Below are 18453 nucleotides of genomic sequence, written 5' to 3'. Positions count from 1 at the left end.
CTGTAACTTTTTCACAATAAGGCAAAGACACAATATCTTAAATATAACTCTGTGTTATGGAAGAATGTGTTACCACTCGTATACTAATCTGCAGTTGATTGTATTTTCTCACACACACATTGTTGCTTCACTGTTGCAAACATAACTCATTCCTGCTCTGCCCTGAGGGCTGAATGGGATCTGGTCTGTTGTGCCTTCTTATAAAGGAGGAGTGAGTGTCTCAGGGTCTCTCACTCTCTGCTCTCCAGGATGACTGACACTGCTGCTGCGGTTCCATCGATGAGCTAAGTGGAGCTCGCTGTGTTCCGGCTACCTTCTTCAAGTCTTTATTTTGGGCTGCACTTTAAATAGGACACTGACACAGTTGGACTGTGAGTCAATTACTCATTTATTTCAAGGATATATCCCACATTTTTCAACATCAATCATCTGTTTTACTGTTTACATTTAACTTAGCAGTTAAATGTATGGATGCAAACACTTTTGCACTCTGATTTGATGCAGAAACTCATTTTATAGACAGTGAAATTGATTGATTTTGATTTGTTGTCATTACTTTTCTCCATAGTTGGGACAAGGATGTTCATCTCCTCTACATTGGTGCTGCTGGTCACAGCACTGACCAGCATCTGGGCTCAAGATATTCACAAAGAAAAGAAAATTAGCAAGAAGTTCAGGGGCAAACAACTGGCTGAAAATATTCATGACGGACAAGGTAAGAAAATACATAAAAAATAGAAGAAATGCTTTATTCAAATCGGCCTACCAATCGTCTTTTTGCTACAGGAAGTTCAACATCACGTTGTAATATCTTACTCTAATTGTACAACTTTTTAAAGACTTAAAGATAATAAAAATAAAAAAAAAATTAATAAATCAATTAAATCAAAATGTATGTTACTTAGTTAAAGCAATCAAATTAAAATAAAACATGTTGTATTGCCAATGGCAAGTCCTTCATCCTGTTCTGTATGCACACAGCCATCCTAGATGAGGACTGTGGCTTGGAGCTCTCCTTCCTGTTGGACAGCTCTGAGAGCGCCAAGGACAATCACGAGCAGGAAAAGCAGTTCACTTTGAACATTGTGGACCGACTCCAGGGGGTACAGCTGCCGACCGGCCGCAGCTTGAGTTTAAGGGTGGCTCTGCTGCAGTACAGCAGTCACGTTATCACAGAGCAAACCTTCAACGACTGGAGGGGCACAGAAAACTTCAAGACCCGCATTGCTCCCATCATGTACATTGGGCACGGCACCTACACCACCTACGCCATCACCAACATGACCAAGATCTACCTGGAGGAATCCAGCCCCGGCAGCATCAAAGTAGCCCTGCTGCTTACAGATGGTATTTCCCACCCGAGGAACCCTGACATTTTCTCTGCTGTTGCTGATGCCAAGAACCAAGGCATCAAATTCTTCACTTTGGGCATCACACGGGCAGCCACCCAGCCAGCCAATTTAGCCCAGCTTCGTCTTATCGCCAGCTCCCCAGCTTCCCACTTCCTCCATAATTTACAGGAAGAAGACATTGTTGAAAAAATCGTCTCCGAGATTGTGAGTATAATACCTTTCTTTCAGCGGGCCCCATTGAGAAGAACAGGGATGTATTTGCTTTGACTGAGGATCTATTCAAAGTTGACACATGGACAGGCTTGTTCAGGTATACGTATAGAGAAGGAATGATGAAAACGCTCTGGAGAGAGAAATGAAAGAATATCTTTGACATCTCTGGATTTTAAGCTTTTGACACAGCTTTAGAAAAATACTGTTTGACATCTGCATGAGCACATCCCCAGGGATTCACAGAATTTCTCACACAACATTATTACACTAGCTATAACTTAAGGTTTTCAGGAATGTTATTTGTCTTTCTTCTTTCAAGTTTAAGTGTCTATACCTCTGGTTTCCCCAAAACGTTTTTGTGTGCATGAATTTTGATTGTTTCCCTCATAAATGATCATAAAAAATCGGCATCGCTAAACAATAGGCGAACAAATCGTACTAGGGACAACATTATTGTTTTAATTGAAATGCATTTATGAACTTTTGTTTTCTTTGCAGACTGGCATGGCTGATGAAGGAGTAAGTAGTATCACATTTAGACAGCTCAATCTTTTAAAATTGTAATAATGTGTAATTTGGCTTTAATGTGAAGAATTACATTAATAACAGATTAGCAAATGGGTCTCTTTATCTGCAGTGCCCTCTGGCTCAGAGATGTGCTTGTGAGAAAGGAGAGAGGGGAGCAAACGGGCCTGCGGTGAGTATTTAGCTTCAAACCGTTCACAAATATTCTTCAAGCAAAGAACACTTTCCTTTGATGTGTCACAAGCCAGAAGAAATGATTCCTAAAATCGTGTGCAGAGAAATCTAACATGACCCTGATAGTTTAGGAAAGGTATTTGTGCAGTTTTGAACAATCAGGATAATTGCATGCTTTCTCCTGCTCTGTAGAGCTTGTAGGCATTAGAGTCCGTGGATAGAGAGGTGGTCCGGCCCCACATTCTAAAAGCAGATCTCTGGCAACAGGAAAAGGAGATCGCAGACTGTCTGCTATTCCCACGGAAATATCTTTGTTGTGCATTGTCTCGACCAAATATTGTACATTTCTCATGTCCTATAAGATGTCCCCCTTGGAAACAAGAGGCACCGCATTTAGAACTCCACTCCCTATAAAACTGGACCTTTGGCCACCATAAATCTCCCACTCTACCCATACTGCCCCAGCCAGTAACACAGCGTTAGAGGGGCTGCAGTGTGGAACGACAGATATTACACTTCATTTCTGTGTGAAGCTAGAAGAATATAATCCCTCCCACTCTAGACACCCACTCGCTCTATGAGCTAAGTGTCAAGCTATCCAGCCACCTCGCAGATCATCATGCTGCTGACAGACAGCTGCGTGGCCATGAACCAGGTGCTTTCTCCTCGGAGAGATTCTTAAAATTCTTACACTCAGACAAAGAGGCTCTCATAATTGCTCTCATTAGTTTAATGGGCACAAACTAGTGATTTCTTGTGCATAGCAATTGACACAGGTTGTCCAGGTGCAGCTCAAGACAATGACCCCTGGCCATGTGAACAAGACACCTCATGCCCACCTATGGCTTCAACTGTCAGCCCTCACATCGATGAGCACATACAACACACATGCAGACATCAGCCCAGCTATTCATTCCCAAACAATGCTTGTCTAGAGGTAAAGAAAATGTTTACTTTGCATTGACGTCGAGGTCAAGCTCCATGCTGCTGCATCGCACAATACAAACACGCGTGGGACATCATAGAACTGTAATTCTTTAAAATAGGAAAAGACAACTTAAATTGAAATTAAACTACGTATTTAACCAAATAAAAAAATGTATAAATCGCAATAGCTTTTTACCCAACTGAAATTATTTTTAATTTTATTTTGACCTCGTGATTTCTGGGTTTAGAATGTATTTTGGGTCTTTTGTGCCATCCTGAGCACACAGTTCATATAAAGACTGAAGCAAGGATGTTCTTTTTCCCCCGATGGTCTTTGGCCGTTAGAGTAAGACGTACAAGCTTAGACTTTTGTGCTGACAGGTCACCATCCATACTTGTATGGCATATCGAATTACACTCTCTTAAATGCTTAAACAGAACCAAATCATGAGTTTACTATTCATCCTCTGCTGTAGCCGAATGAAGATGTTCAACATGTACATGCCATGTGAGAAAACCAAGAGGTGAGCAAAATGTCAGTTAAAATACATGAATCAGCTTAATCCTGACTTTGTTCCATTCTCCAGGGCAAAAAAGGTCGCTCCGGAGATGATGGTGCTTCGGGGCTTAAAGGGCTAAAGGTGTGTGCTTTTTGATGGACATGTGGGCGACTAATGTCTTAGCTGGCGGGCCCCTTCAGGTGTTATATCATACTTACTAAGCTCGCCACACCTAAATTCTTAGTTCAAATTTTGGAAAAATGTATGTTCTCAATAGTAATAGAGATATGAAATCTAGGACTTGTTAATTATTATATATGATTATCATTCAGGAATATATAATAATAAGTTGTACAAATGTAGTGCAAATGGATAATGATCGGTCCTGGGGGAGAGTTTTGGGATGGAATCAAGAAGTTCACTCTAAAGTGCTGATGACGAAATAAGTGGAGGAAAACTCATGTGGAATGAACTTAACCGATATTATTATCTGTGATGGCCTCTTTCTTACCCTGACACTGATAACTGTTCTTCTTACTCATAACTCATCTCCGGTGAAGTAACCCAAGGTCTAATCTTAGGCCTCCTTTTATTTTCACGCTGGGCTCTGTTATTAGAAAACACTTATCACTGTCACTCTGACAATACGTCGTTGTCGCTCCCCTTAAAAACTGGTGATGCCCATAGCTGGTTAAATCCTATATGAGATTTTATTTTTAGAGATGGTTGGATTGATGAATATAATCTGGTATGGGCTCATCAGATTATAATATTTATGTTTGGGGTTTACAGGGCTTCTACACAGAAATGTGTTCATGATTTCATTCTAATAATATTGTTGTTACATCAGGGGAAACATGTTTAATTTGTCCATGTCTTTTATTTTTATTTCTCTACTTAATTTGTTTATTACTGCAAAATCAGACTGTTTATTCTGTATTCAGGTACTTTACTGGACAGTGGCTGTAAATCATATTCACTGATATAAGTCTGTGTCATTTCTGTCATATCAGGGTGAAGCAGGACTAAGTGGTCTACTCGGGCGTGAGGGTGCTGAGGTAAATGTCGCTATTTATGACCAAAATTAAGAAAATATGAATTACTGTCTCAGTAGTTTCTTAACACATACATCTCATTCTTTTTTTTTTTAAGGGAAAACCAGGTTACAAAGGAGAGATGGTATTTGATTTATATTAATGACAATGATAACATTTAATTTCTTGAGACTATGCAAGCCGGTGCAATACTTGTAATTTCTACACAGGGGGAGAGGGGTGAGTGCGGCACTCCAGGAATCAAAGGAGACAGGGTACAACTCCACTTTGACACGACACATACTGAACAATATATACTGTATATATATATATATTATATATATATATATATATTTCCTTGTTTGATATTTCATTCTTACTGCACGTGGTGTGTATGATCTTATGGCCTTCTCTTCCCTGTGTGGTGTGCTTCAGGGTCCGGAGGGTCCTGTTGGAACAAGAGGACTTAGAGGTCTGCAGGTCAGTAAAATGTCAGTTGTAAAATATGCAATATATATGTTTCAAATGATTTTCTTTAATAGTTAACACATTATTTTGTTTTGACAAAGACAAAAAAAAAATGTTTCTCAAAAGTATGACATTTTGCATTTTATCAGAGGTACTCATTGGACTGTTGTTTGTGTTAGTACATTCTCAAAGGAAAATGCCCTTTATAAAAAAAGAAAATAGCTGCAGAAATCACCACGTCATGTGAAACACACACACACACACACATATTGTAATGTTTTTGGACATTTATTAATGCATGTTTGTATTGTATAATATTTCTACTAGGGGTTACCAGGACCACAAGGTGACATTGGACCTGAGGGCCTTCATGGAAAGCAGGTCAGCCCCTTTTTGAACAACGTTGACTTGCCTCATCATGCACATCTGCTGTGACCTTTCCTTTTCCATTTATGATTAGTTTAAACTAGGGGTCGGAGCTTAACCCCCCACGTCTTTACTGTGCAGCCCACAGGCCTGCTTGTCTGGTAATAAAGCCCTGTGTGAACACTTGGCAATGAGCCACATCTTCCCCATCATTACTGTTATTTTCCAGAACATGGATGAGCTCTCGGCAACATATTTCACGACAGATTCTCTTAATGCTCTCCTTGTATCCAGTTTATAAATACAGACGAGGAAGTGCCTCCGGCATTGTTAGAATATATCCAACAAGATCTGCAGTTAATAACATACAAGAAAAGGTGATGTTGTCTCGTTGGCACGCCGTGTAAAGACATGTAGGAAGCATCTGCAAAGGTTAACAGGGCTCCTGGTTAACTCTATGTGGTATAAGTTGTGTATATGTTTCTCAAAGAACTCCACACAATAAGTGAAGTCCTCAGTGTGCCTCTCACTCCACAGTTCTCACAATCAAATTAGCATCGCATGAATAACATGAACGATAACTCATGAAGTTTAGCATTCAGATTAAATTGAGATGTAGTCAATTGGTACAAAATGAGATATAATAATTACATTACAGCTCTTGATGTTAGGCTCCACATTTGTTTTCTTATTATTTTTTACATAAAGTTATCCTAAGCACAGGCAAATGTTGTTATCCATCCAAACTGTGATGTAGTAAAGAGCCTCCAGTGTTCTTTTGTTAATTTGAGTCGACTGTCGTTTGCGGTTTCTTGAACTTTGAGACATTACTGGAGCAAATTAATTTAGCTCCGATTTATCCTAACCTGCAGGAAGAGATCAAATATATGGAAAACTACACAAAAGATCATGTTCAGCTTCAAAGAAGCATGTCACCTGCACGTATGCTTGCATGTAGTCAATTAACTTCAGTTTTGAGTTAGGTAGTGCTTTTTTTTTAGGGGTGCAACTCGTGTTTGATTAAGCAATAAATGAACAACATCAAAGGTTTAGAGACAGAGGCTAAAAGGATTATGAAACAAAAGCGATGTCGTCATATACTATACTAATGGTTTAGGACTCATGTGCTTTTGCTATATTGAAACATGATTTAAGCTCCAATGCCCACTAAGTGTTATGTTTGTGATCACAGGGTGAACGTGGCTCTCCGGGCTCTTCAGGCATTCAGGGGGAAACTGGTGTTGGACTTCCTGGACCAAAAGTAAATGATGTTATCGGTTATCCTCTGTATATTTTGTATCTTGTTTTTGTTATATTGTTGATTTGATAATCTGCTATTCTTCGAGTTTCTTTTATTAAATAAAGTTACTTACATTTGCAGGGTGACACGGGATTCCCGGGCCGAACAGGTCCTCCCGGTCCCCACGGAGTGGGTGAACCCGGCCTTCGTGTAAGTAGAGACGAAACAGTCTGTGCTATTCCAAAGTGTTCAATGTTTTTGTGTCCGTGATGACCAGATGTGTTTCAGTCGCTGAGGCGCTGTGCCCTGAGCCCTGTGTGGGTGACACATTGTGCACTCTGGCTTTGTTTGCAGGGACCTCAAGGACCACAAGGTGTTCAAGGAGGAAAAGGTCCCCATGGTGAGGGGTTTCCCGGATCAAAGGTATTATGTTGAGCCGATCATCAGAGAACCCATCCATTCAATAGTAACATTGATGAGGTGAAATCTTCAACGCACCACGATGCTCTTCTAAGAAAACAATAGTCTGAACACCTTACCTAATTAAATAACGAGTCATTTCTTGATGATGTAATGCCGAAAAGCCTCGAAAAACATTGATGAATGTTAAATTGTGTTTCTCTTTAGCATTGCTTTTCCTCAATGTGTTGATTCTTCCTTTGCTTGTATTGTGTATTTTTGTATGTATTTTCTAAATTTGTAGTTAGCTTTGAGCTCTCAGAGCCACCGTGTAACATAACGTCATCATCAATAACATCAACATCAATACCAAATAAGGGGCCGCAGATATCCTTCAATTGATGAGCAGTGCAGTAATGCAATTTCCAAAGATCTAAGAGTAATTATAGATTATTACCAGGAAAGGGAAGATTATGGGAACACACACACCTCTCATCTCCTAAGACATTTCTGAGTGGTCTAATATTTAGCAGGCCAACATAATTAAAATAAGTTAAGATATTCCTTTATTAGTCCCACAGTGGGGAAATTTTAGGATCACATTAGAGCATTAATACAAATAAAAGATCAAAATAAAACACAATAACAATAACAATACTAAATACTAATACTAAAGATACAGAGGAAACACAATACATACACAAGGCATTGACCAAGGTGAATTTCCAGCAGGTTAAAGTGTCCAGGAAAATAAAGTGCTGAGTATGCCAAATTATATGACTCTCCGTAAATAAATACACTTTTATTTTTTCTGGGGAAAGCTCTTAGAAAATGAAAACTGGAAATGTGCTCAAGCAAGTTCTAGATGTTACTCTTCTGCTGACTTTACCTAAAGAGGGATCAGAGTGCTTCTGTGAGAGGTGAACAAACCTCCCTTCCCCACACACAAACACACAAACACTCAGAACGTTGGCATGACCAGGTCCGCATGTCTGCATTTTACAACACTTGGATATGGCTGAGGCTGCTCCCTTAAGCAACCGCTTCACGTTATGATTTACTGGCTCTGGAAATAGTTCATGCAGTCAAGAAGTGCCCTAAAGAAAACAAGCGGTTGTGTTCTTTGTGCATGAAATCCTTTTGTATCAATCACCAGCGGATCCAACAGGAGCCAACATGCTCTTCTTCCGCACTCTCTTTGCTGACAACAATGCAGACTTGGCTGTGACCCAAAGGCAAGTGGCTGTGATGTTACTGACAGAAAGAACCTGTTTGTGTTCCATAGGGAGAGCGGGGGCTCGCTGGACCGAGGGGGTCAAGGGGACAGCAGGGCGCAGGAATCAAAGGAGAAAGGGTGGGTTGTAAATATATCATGTAACAAAGAGAATATACTGCAAACCTTCAAGTGTACACAACAAAGGCTCTTCGGGAGGGGGTTGAATGTCAAGGAGCATCTAGGAGCAGCAGAATGAAGTATTAGGTGATGTGTGTGTTTCTTGGCCTTTTAGCGCCACCTGTTGAACAGAGCGATGGAACATTTCCGGATCAACGATCGTACTTGAAGGATTATTACCTTCGCATTGAAAATGCCGGAAGGTTATGTTTTGATCGCCGTGTATTTATTTATTTATTTATTTATTTGTATGCGTGTTATTCGCAAAACTCAAAAAGTATTGAACCGAATCGCATGAAATTTGGTGGGATGATTGTTTATTATCCGGGGACCAGTTGATGAGATTTTGGGATCGATCGGGTCAAAGGTCAAAGGTCAAAGGTCATGAACAGGTCAAAATCTTTCGCAGAACTCAAAAAGTATTGAACCGAATCGCATGAAATTTGGTGGGATGATTGTTTATTATCCGGGGACCAGTTGATTAGATTTTGGGATCGATCGGGTCAAAGGTCAAAGGTCATGAACAGGTCAAAATCTTTCGCAGAACTCAAAAATTATTGAACCGAATCGCATGCAATTTGGTGGGATGATTGTTTATTATCCGGGGACCAGTTGATTAGATTTTGGGATCGATCGGGTCAAAGGTCAAGGTCAAAGGTCATGAACAGGTCAAAATGTTCTTGAATCGCATGAAATTTGGTGGGATGATTGGTTATTATCCGGGGACCATTTGATTAGATTTTGGGATCAATCGGGTCAAATGTCAAGGTCATGGAAAGGTCAAACTCTTTTTTTACCATAGCACGATACATTTTTGTCCAATTGGCATGCAACTAATGCCAAAATGTTCATAATTCAATGCCCAATCTTGTGATATGCGAAGGTATGCGCTCTACCGAGTGCCCATTCTAGTTTATGTAGTCTTTATGTAATTTATGAATCATCTGAACTCTTTTTTCCCAAAATAGACTTTCGGCATAGGTTTCTCCTGAAAAAAGTACCTCACAGTTGACAGTCCAGGCACATGTTATAAGAGGCAGTATGCTTTGTATAAATCAGAGCAGGTATAGGCAAAGGAGGTGTTACTAATGACGGACTAGATATTAAGTGTATATATATCTATATATAACTCCTATGTTGTCAAGGTCACTGAGATGAAACCTTCTTATTAAACTGACGATGGTGTTTCACTTTCAGGGGGACTTGGGACTTCCAGGTTTTCCGGGGCCAACTGGACAGGCTGGAGCAGGCATACAGGGAGAGAAGGTCAGCAACACATCTTCATCTATATCCATATCATGACATAGATTAGTAGGACACGATGCAAGCCTTCTAATCTTTATGACTGCTCAGGGAGTCGAGGGTCCGAGAGGTCCACCAGGAGGCAGAGGACATCCAGGAGAAGGTTTATCTGGACCAAAGGTTTGTTAAAACAGCTGCTGTATGAAATGTAGCTGCTAAAGAAAATATAATAAAGATACAACATCCCGTTTGCAATTGTTTACAGGATATAATGTTTATATAGTGTACATTATCAAAGATAGGATGTGTAGTTGAACAATACACTGGTCCAAAAACATACAAAACGAGTGCAGACCCTCCACATGTGCTCCATGGTTCTCGTGATGACCCACGTTGTGTTGTTATGTCTATTCAAGGGAGACCAAGGTTTACCGGGAGAGCAGGGAGCCACGGGAGATAGAGGCATTGGTGAGCCTGGTCCAAAGGTAAACAAGCCACTTTATGTATGGCCTGTACAGTTAGCATACATGGAGTGCTAATGTAGTGAATCCAAGGAATTTCAATTAATACCATCCTCCTGCCACAGGGAGATCCTGGAGCCTCTGGGTTGGGGGGCCTGCCCGGTCTTCCAGGAGAGGATGGAGCTCCAGGGCAGAAGGTAAAGCGCATTAAAAGTACATTATGCCAACACTGGGGAAAACATCCACTCGATCGTCTTGTTTGTGAATACTGTTAAACTATTGAAGAGAGCGAGGTGGAGTAGTGGAATCATACATTCAACATTCAAAATGTATCTGCCGGGTTGATGACTCATCATTCAATTCAATTCAATTCAGTTTATTTGTATAGCCCAATTTCACAAATTACAAATTTGTCTCGGAGTGCTTTACAATCTGTACACATAGACATCCCTGCCTCAAAACCTCGCATCGGATCAGGAAAAACTCCCAAATAACCCTTCAGGGGGGAAAAAGGGAAGAAACCTTCAGGAGAGCAACAGAGGCGGATCCCTCTCCAGGATGGACAGATGCAATAGATGTAATGTGTACAGAAGGACAGATTTAGAGTTTAAATACATTCAATGAATATGACAGAGTGTATGAATAGATAGATAGATAGATGTATACTTTATTGATCCCGCAAGCGGGAAATTACAGGCAGATCCAGGAAGATTACAGCATAACACGAGGGAAGAGAGGAGAAAATAAATAGTTCATAGTAGGCATATTCCATGATGGAAACCTCCACGATCCATCAGGCAGATGGAGGTAGAGAGGAGGAGTGGGCGGAGTCTCAACAGTGGGCGGAGTCTCAACAGGGCAGTGGCGTGGTCGGTAGCAGGAATTCCACGACCCAGACCTCGATGATCCATCAGGCAGATAGGATCTATGTCGTCTCATAGGGTCCGATGACCCCATGAGACGTGAAGTCAAAAGGACTCCGGGGAGAAAGCAGAGTTAGTAACGTGTGATTGAGAGATGAAAATTCATCCCTAAGGAGAGAAAAAAGAGGAGATAGGTACTCAGTGCATCCTAAAACGTCCCCCGGCAGCTATAAGCCTATAGCAGCATATCAAGGGGCTGGACCAGGTGAACCTGATTCAGCCCTAACTATAAGCTCTGTCAAAGAGGAAAGTCTTAAGTCGACTCTTAAACGAGGTGACTGTGTCTGCCTCCCGGACTGAAGGTGGAAGCTGGTTCCATAAAAGAGGAGCTTGATAACTAAAGGCTCTGGCTCCCATTCTACTTTTTAAGACTCTATGAACTACAAGTAGTCCCGCATTTAGTGAGCGTAGCTCTCTAGTGGGGCAATATGGTACTACAAGCTCCTTAACATATGATGGTGCATCACCAATCAAGGCTTTGTACGTTAAGAGAAGAATTCATGGTTTTATCAAATATAAAGTTCAGTACTACACGCTACCCAGCTGTGGAGACATTGGTACAGCTATCTATTTATAAAGCAGTTGTAGTTCTATGTATTTTACTTGTGATTTTGTATGTATTTTATTCTATTTTAATGTTTTGTACTATCTGGACCTTGAGTCTGATTGATTATTTGATTTTCCGCGAGTTTCCCATAAAGTCATTGATTATTTCCAAGACGATGTTTCACAGCTGAGTGACTGCTTCTGTCTTATCTCCCTCTCTTAGGGGGAGGCGGGTATATCTGGTTTAAGAGGTGCTGAGGGTGCACAAGGAGTTGGCACTCAAGGGGAGAAGGTATGATTTGGATTGTGCCTCCATGTGTTTGTCAAAATGGACACAACAAACAACAAAGTTCATCAGATAATGTGTGCTGTAATCCCTCCCAGGGTGACCAGGGTCTGAGAGGCATCCGTGGGTTACATGGGCCTCCTGGGATCTCAGGACCCTCTGGACCAAAGGTAGATGCATCCGCTGCTTTAAGGGATTCATGCCACACCAACCCACTCTTTGAATAGAGCCACAGAACAAGTGTTGTTGTAGTTCTGCTGCACTGAAGACATGTATTGGATCTTAAGTCTCTTACCAGATGTCCCCCCACAGGGTGAACGAGGGATATCAGGCCAGCAGGGCATGTCGGGACAGCCAGGAAGATCCATATCAGGTCCAAAGGTATATAAATATAATGCTCATCAAACTGTGTCTTGACACAGATGTTGGCACCGAGGCAGACGGGGAGCAGGCAGCCAGAAGAGCTGCCAGATAGACTCTGATGTGCTGACATGGTTCAAAACGGTTGGCACAAATCAACACTGTGATGTTATTGTCTCCAGGGGGATGGAGGCCCTGCTGGGCCCTCTGGTCCTGTTGGGGAAACAGGCCATGGACTACCTGGTCCAAAGGTACTGTAAACACTGTCATCTTTTCAGAGCATTGATTGGGTGTAAACGCTGGACGCACCTGTGGTCTTCTTCATCTTAATGTAGCTGTCATTGCTTGCTCTATAGTTTGCATCCATCATGCTGCATGTCTTCCCCTCTCTTCACTGCCTTTCCTGTTTCTCTCTCTTCATACACGGTACAGATTCACAAGTTGCCTTTATTGTTCTCATGAGCATGACGTTGCTCTTCATCACTACAGGGTGATCGTGGCCATGTGGGTTTAACAGGTTCAGTTGGTCCAAAAGGCGAAGGCATCCCCGGCCCTGTGGTTTGTTTCGACATTTAATCAACATAAACATTTAGGAAATTACATTTCTGCATTTAGTTAATCGTGTTGTTGGAACGGTCTGAACTAATTTCGGAACTTCTTTTAGGGTCCTCCAGGCCTGGTAGGATTACCAGGTGAGCCGGGTCCAGAAGGAGTAGGAATTCCTGGTCCCAAGGTTTGTGTCTCCATGTTTTTGTTTTTATTTTCATTTTTATTTTACATGTGTGTGTTTGTATTTGTGTTTTTTCATGCGTTTGATCATGTCATGTCTGTTTCAGGGGGATGTTGGCTTTAGGGGATTGCCAGGTTTATCTGGCCCACCTGGAGAGGGCTTACAAGGACCACCTGTAAGAGAAATGTGTTAACAACCCGCGCAATCGAATTATTATCAATATTCAAATCTGAGTCCTAGATAATAACGGCACATACTAAACATTTGGCAATATATGAGGTTAGCAGTTGCCCGATGCTTATTTACTATATTATGCAAGTTTGCAGAAGTGGTGTGATTGCTTTTAAACATTTGTTTTAAGGGTACGGTTGGGAGGGCAGGACCTCTCGGTCCAGCTGGACCTTCAGGAGAAGGTATTCAAGGCCCAAAGGTAACTGGTATCACGGTTCTATATAAGCACTTTACAAGCTCTTTATTATCAAGATTAATTCATATTTGTCCACAACAAGAGAGTGAAGCAATATGATGCACTTATTTGGTGCTGACATGTTTCGGAACAAACTAGCTTCAGGACAAAACATCATAAGAGTTTATGATCTACTGAGGGTGGAAAGTATTCATCACAATAAATCTAATTTCAGGGTGAGCCAGGATCTCAAGGTATGACTGGGCCTAGAGGGCCTCAGGGAGATGGATTTCCTGGTGCTAAGGTAAGATATGTACACATATCTTCTAAAAATGTTATTAATATATGATGGTCTCTGTCTGATTATCTACAATTGCCTTGTTGCAGGGTGATCGTGGATCACATGGTGAAAGGGGAATGAAAGGTATAAAAGGCGAGGAGGGTGATGATGGAGTCTCTGGTGAAGCAGTAAGAAAAACTTCCTCACTTCCTGAAATAAATACTCAAAATGACAATGTGAGGTCTCAATGTAATATTTGATAACTGTAATATTGTTCTCAATTATTCTCTAACCCCAGGGAAGGCCAGGAGCAAAAGGAGACCAAGGCCTTACAGTAGGTTCATCATGTCAACTAATGATTGAACATTCAATAGATTAAAGGAATTTTGTGCAAATTAAAAATATTCTTACATTTTCAGAGAGAGGACATTATTAAGCTGATCAAAGAAATCTGTGGTAAGATTACAAGTCTGTTTATTAGGTTAATGGTTAATAAGTAGCTGGTATCACAGTGAACACATGAGTAAATGTAAAATGTGCAAAGAGATCTGATATATCTATAATCAGTTACTTTGATCTGACAACTGAGATGAATGTTGAGCCATTTTTAAAAAAGTAGGAAACGAGTTAAATGTTTTTGTTGTGGTTCAGATTCTGACGTTACGTTTAAGAGCAGTAACAATTGCTGCGCACGAGGTAAAAGCGTTTCCTTTCTCTCAGGATGCGGCATCAAGTGCAAAGAACGGCCGATGGAACTTGTGTTCGTCATCGACAGCTCAGAGAGCGTCGGCCCCGAGAACTTTGAAATCATCAAGGACTTTGTCACCAGGTTGGTCGACCGGACCACAGTTGGACGCAACGCCACCAGAATTGGACTGGTCCTCTACAGTCTGGATGTCCATTTGGAGTTCAACTTGGTTCGCTACATGAGCAAACAAGACGTCAAGCAGGCAATCAGGAAAATGCCTTACATGGGTGAGGGCACCTACACCGGCACCGCCATCAGAAAGGCGACTCGGGAGGCTTTCTTCAGCGCTCGGCCTGGAGTCAGGAAAGTAGCCATCGTTATCACCGACGGTCAAACTGACGAACGAGAGTCTGTCAAACTTGGCATCGCTGTGAGGGAAGCTCACGCGGCAAACATTGAGATGTACGCCCTGGGGATTGTCAATTCTTCTGATACTACGCAGATGGAGTTCCTGCAAGAACTCAACCTCATTGCCTCTGACCCCGACAGCGAACACATGTACCTTATTGATGACTTCAATACTCTGCCAGGTGATATTCACAGTCAAATGTTGAATATAGCATGCCTTCAGTGGTGTGTTCATTCAAATATAAAATATAAATCTATAATTGCTCTCAGCTGAGCGGTTGTTAAGTGCCTAGCTGATTTCTAACTGTGTCTTTTCAGCTCTAGAGTCTCAACTCGTCAGCCAATTCTGTGAAGATGAAAATGGCGCCCTCATTTACAATCGCATTGCAAATGGCCACTGGAATGGCAACAATGGCCAAAGGCATGGTACGAAGGGAAACAACGGAAATGGAGAGGATACCAATGGATATAATGGCAACAATAGAAACAATGGATATGAGAACACCGAAAATGGTCACAATTTCCAAGACGAAATTCAAAATCAGAGACGGACTAACAGCCGAGGGCGTGGAGACACTTTCACACTGCCCATCAGCGCTGATCCTCTTCGTATTCAGGTCTGAAAGTTAATTTTGCAATGCTTTAAGTAAAGTATACTGTACTACATTTTCTTCATGGATGAATTAATCACAACAGTGACACTTTTTTTTTACTCCAGGTGGTGGAAGATGATGAAGGTGAAGATTTAGACTTAAGAGCCCAAGCACGGGTTGGTAATACTGTAGCTGGTGTAGCTGTAGTTAACAAAACCACATCTTCATCGAATGTGGGAGAAAGTTCTGTCTCCGATGAGACCGTCTTATCTACTTCTGCATCTTTATCCTCATCTGCATCATCTGTGTCCACACTGAGCTCAGCTTCATCTTCAAATTTGAATCGGTTGCAGCCAGTGGTGAGACGAGTCCTGTCTGAAGGTAAGAACTGCACTCCAGCTCAACAGGCCTTTTTTCACACACTCAAAAAAACGATTCAAGCCCTTCTTAGAGGTGACACATTTAAATATTGTTTGATACATTTAAATAAATCAATTACAAAACAAAGATATTTATATTGAATGGGTGTAACACAAAATGTATGAATACTTTCATTTATTAGATTTATTTAGGTTACACTCACAAAAACGATTCAAGCCCTTCTTCGAGGTGACACATTTAAATATTGTTTGATACATTTAAATAAATCAATTACAAAAATAGATGTTTATATTTAATGGGTGTAACACAAAATGTATGAATACTTTCATTTTTTAGATTTATTTAGGTTAGATGGTGTGCATATCAACTCAAAATAAATGTGTTTCATTGAGGACTTCCCTTTGCGCATGCGCTTTCTGAAAATCAGTTGTTTACATGAGGTGAAGACATTTTCATGGCTGTATGGTGGTGTAGTGGCTTGCACTGTCGCCTCAAAGCCAGAGGGCCGTGGGTTCAATTCCCAATCGGGGCTTTCCTTCTGTGTGGAGTTTGCATATTTTGTTAGTTAGTTAGTTAGTTTATATTTTGAGTTGGACAAACATAAATTAATTTAATTTAATGAATATCGTTATTTTATTTTAGATGTATTTGATACAAATGAGTTGGACTAACTTAATTACATTGTATTGCACTGATGTGCTAAATTTGAGTTGGAGTTGCATATAATTATTGGATGGAAAACCTGCCAACAATTTAATTGAGTTCATCCAATGAGTCATTTCTTTGAGTGCAGAGGACCTTATGACGCTTCCCAGTCGGAAAACCCAGGTGGTATTCAAATTCAGACGATGGCTGAATTGTATTTAGCTGCTGCACCGACTCATTGTCACGCCTTACATGAAGAGAACAGAGACATCATCAATGTTATTAGAAAAACCTGTGCTTACTAATGAGCTATATGCCATGTATGTCAAAAATATCCGCTGTGAAAAAGGCCTTTTCATTCACATTGAATGCATAAACATTCTTTGAAAAACATGCATCTCACACAGTATTTCTTTTTCAGAGTCCCGTGTTCTTGATCCGCGCTGTGACCATATCTTGGATCAAGGCACCTGCCGAGACTATAACATCTACTGGTACTACGACAAGCAGGCCAATGCCTGCGCACAGTTTTGGTATGGAGGCTGCGGTGGGAATGACAACCGTTACCAAACAGAGGATGAATGCAAGAAGACTTGCGTTCTATTCAGAACAGGTAACTTTTGTCGATTTTGAACAGCAAATGTGCACGTTCTCTTTTTTATTCATATTTTCCTCTCTTGTCTCCAGCAGGATAAAACGGTATGGGGATCTCAGAAGGTGGACTCTACTACTCTACAATCTACTGTTCGTTATTTTAATGTGATGCATTGTGTCTGTTGGGTTCAGAAAATTATTTCATGCACTTTTTGAAAACTCACACAAATGCATCTTTTATAAAATAGCGAAATAGTGCTAAATAGTCATGACCAACTGAATCAAATCGTCAAAAACTGTTAACATGTGAATGAATGAGATTGACTTCTAAAAACATACTTTATTACCTCAGTGAAACCAGAAGAAATCCTTTACTCAGGGGTTGGCTGCCCTGAGTTTCAAATAACAAATTCAGAAATGTTATTACAATTTAAAATGAACCTACTTATACCTCTATGAGTCACTTGCTTTACATAGCTTGTGTTAAAATTATGTACTAATATGCTGACAACTTCTGTGTGCATTGTGTTTGTTGTTATTACGATGTATTTGTCTTGGCTATAACTGGCAGCTGTAATAATGAGCCAATTCTCTCTGGAGACTGTTTTCAGAGGTCTACGGCTATCGCCATCTTATGATGAAGATTGAGGCTTTTTTGCACTCCATCCATTAAAGGTCTGTCTATTTGGGCAGTGTATCTATATCTGAATTCATGTTTTATATGTTTTTTTAAGAATAAAATGTAATATGATGGTGGTTTGCCTGTCTGTGTGTGTTTATTAAGGGAAATAACATTTATTATTATTAATCCATACTAATCATCGTCATCTGATATCAATGAATCGCATGACTAATGACGAAAATTAGCTAAATCGAACTTTAAAACAAATCGATTTTATTTTTTAAATATAGTATTAGGGGTTTCCCTCTCACACATGAATTGTGCTATTCAAATTAAGTATGTCTTGCTTCTTATATTATGTCTCTGTATGTAATTACCACCTTAATATATAGTCTTTTTAGGACATGCCTTGATTGGAGCATTCTGTTTTTTAGTTTCCTCTTCACAGTCATTGGCCTTTTCCCAAAGCAAGGGCCAGTTCATTTATTAAGGTAACAAACAGCTCTTTATTGTATACACATGTGTTACCCTCTGTTTGTAACAACCAGCGCCTCTGAAACTGGCTGGCCTTTTTCACAGCAGACATTCTGACAACATGTATGACAGCGGAATAATAGTGTGCAGCTTTTGGGGCTGATGACTAACTGTGCCATTGTTATGGCTTATTCATAAACTTGAACATAATAGAGCAATTTGT

The 18453-nt window shown here is 40.6% G+C and overlaps 1 protein-coding gene across 1 annotated transcript; it reads left to right on the top strand.

Moving 5' to 3' along the window:
- Nucleotides 1-576: 576 nt before the first annotated feature.
- Nucleotides 577-17235, top strand: col28a2a (collagen, type XXVIII, alpha 2a). Its single transcript, XM_056427189.1, has 35 exons — nt 577-715; nt 982-1556; nt 2064-2084; nt 2203-2262; nt 3779-3832; nt 4705-4749; nt 4844-4870; nt 4956-5000; nt 5161-5205; nt 5521-5574; nt 6752-6820; nt 6941-7009; nt 7154-7222; nt 8484-8552; nt 9789-9857; nt 9945-10013; nt 10250-10318; nt 10420-10491; nt 11987-12055; nt 12148-12219; nt 12362-12430; nt 12592-12660; nt 12899-12967; nt 13074-13142; nt 13246-13314; nt 13501-13569; nt 13781-13849; nt 13933-14013; nt 14124-14159; nt 14245-14281; nt 14546-15103; nt 15240-15538; nt 15640-15895; nt 16962-17153; nt 17228-17235. The coding sequence occupies exons 1-35, from the start codon at nt 580-582 to the stop codon at nt 17233-17235; spliced, it is 3708 nt and encodes a 1235-aa protein (XP_056283164.1). The 5' UTR covers nt 577-579.
- Nucleotides 17236-18453: the final 1218 nt, after the last annotated feature.

The sequence above is a fragment of the Pseudoliparis swirei genome, chromosome 2 (genome assembly GCF_029220125.1).
Source record: "Pseudoliparis swirei isolate HS2019 ecotype Mariana Trench chromosome 2, NWPU_hadal_v1, whole genome shotgun sequence".
Taxonomy (NCBI): domain Eukaryota; kingdom Metazoa; phylum Chordata; class Actinopteri; order Perciformes; family Liparidae; genus Pseudoliparis; species Pseudoliparis swirei.
The sequence above is the reverse complement of the archived record's forward strand: the minus strand, read 5'-3'. Positions and strand labels throughout refer to the sequence as shown.

Excerpts from the sequence above, each read along its gene's own strand:
- col28a2a (XM_056427189.1), top strand. The coding sequence starts at position 580 with ATGTTCATCTCCTCTACATTGGTGCTGCTGGTCACAGCACTGACCAGC. Across the intron at positions 12,056-12,147 it reads TTGGCACTCAAGGGGAGAAG|GGTGACCAGGGTCTGAGAGG; the intron begins GTATGATTTGGA and ends AATCCCTCCCAG. Across the intron at positions 13,570-13,780 it reads AAGGTATTCAAGGCCCAAAG|GGTGAGCCAGGATCTCAAGG; the intron begins GTAACTGGTATC and ends ATCTAATTTCAG.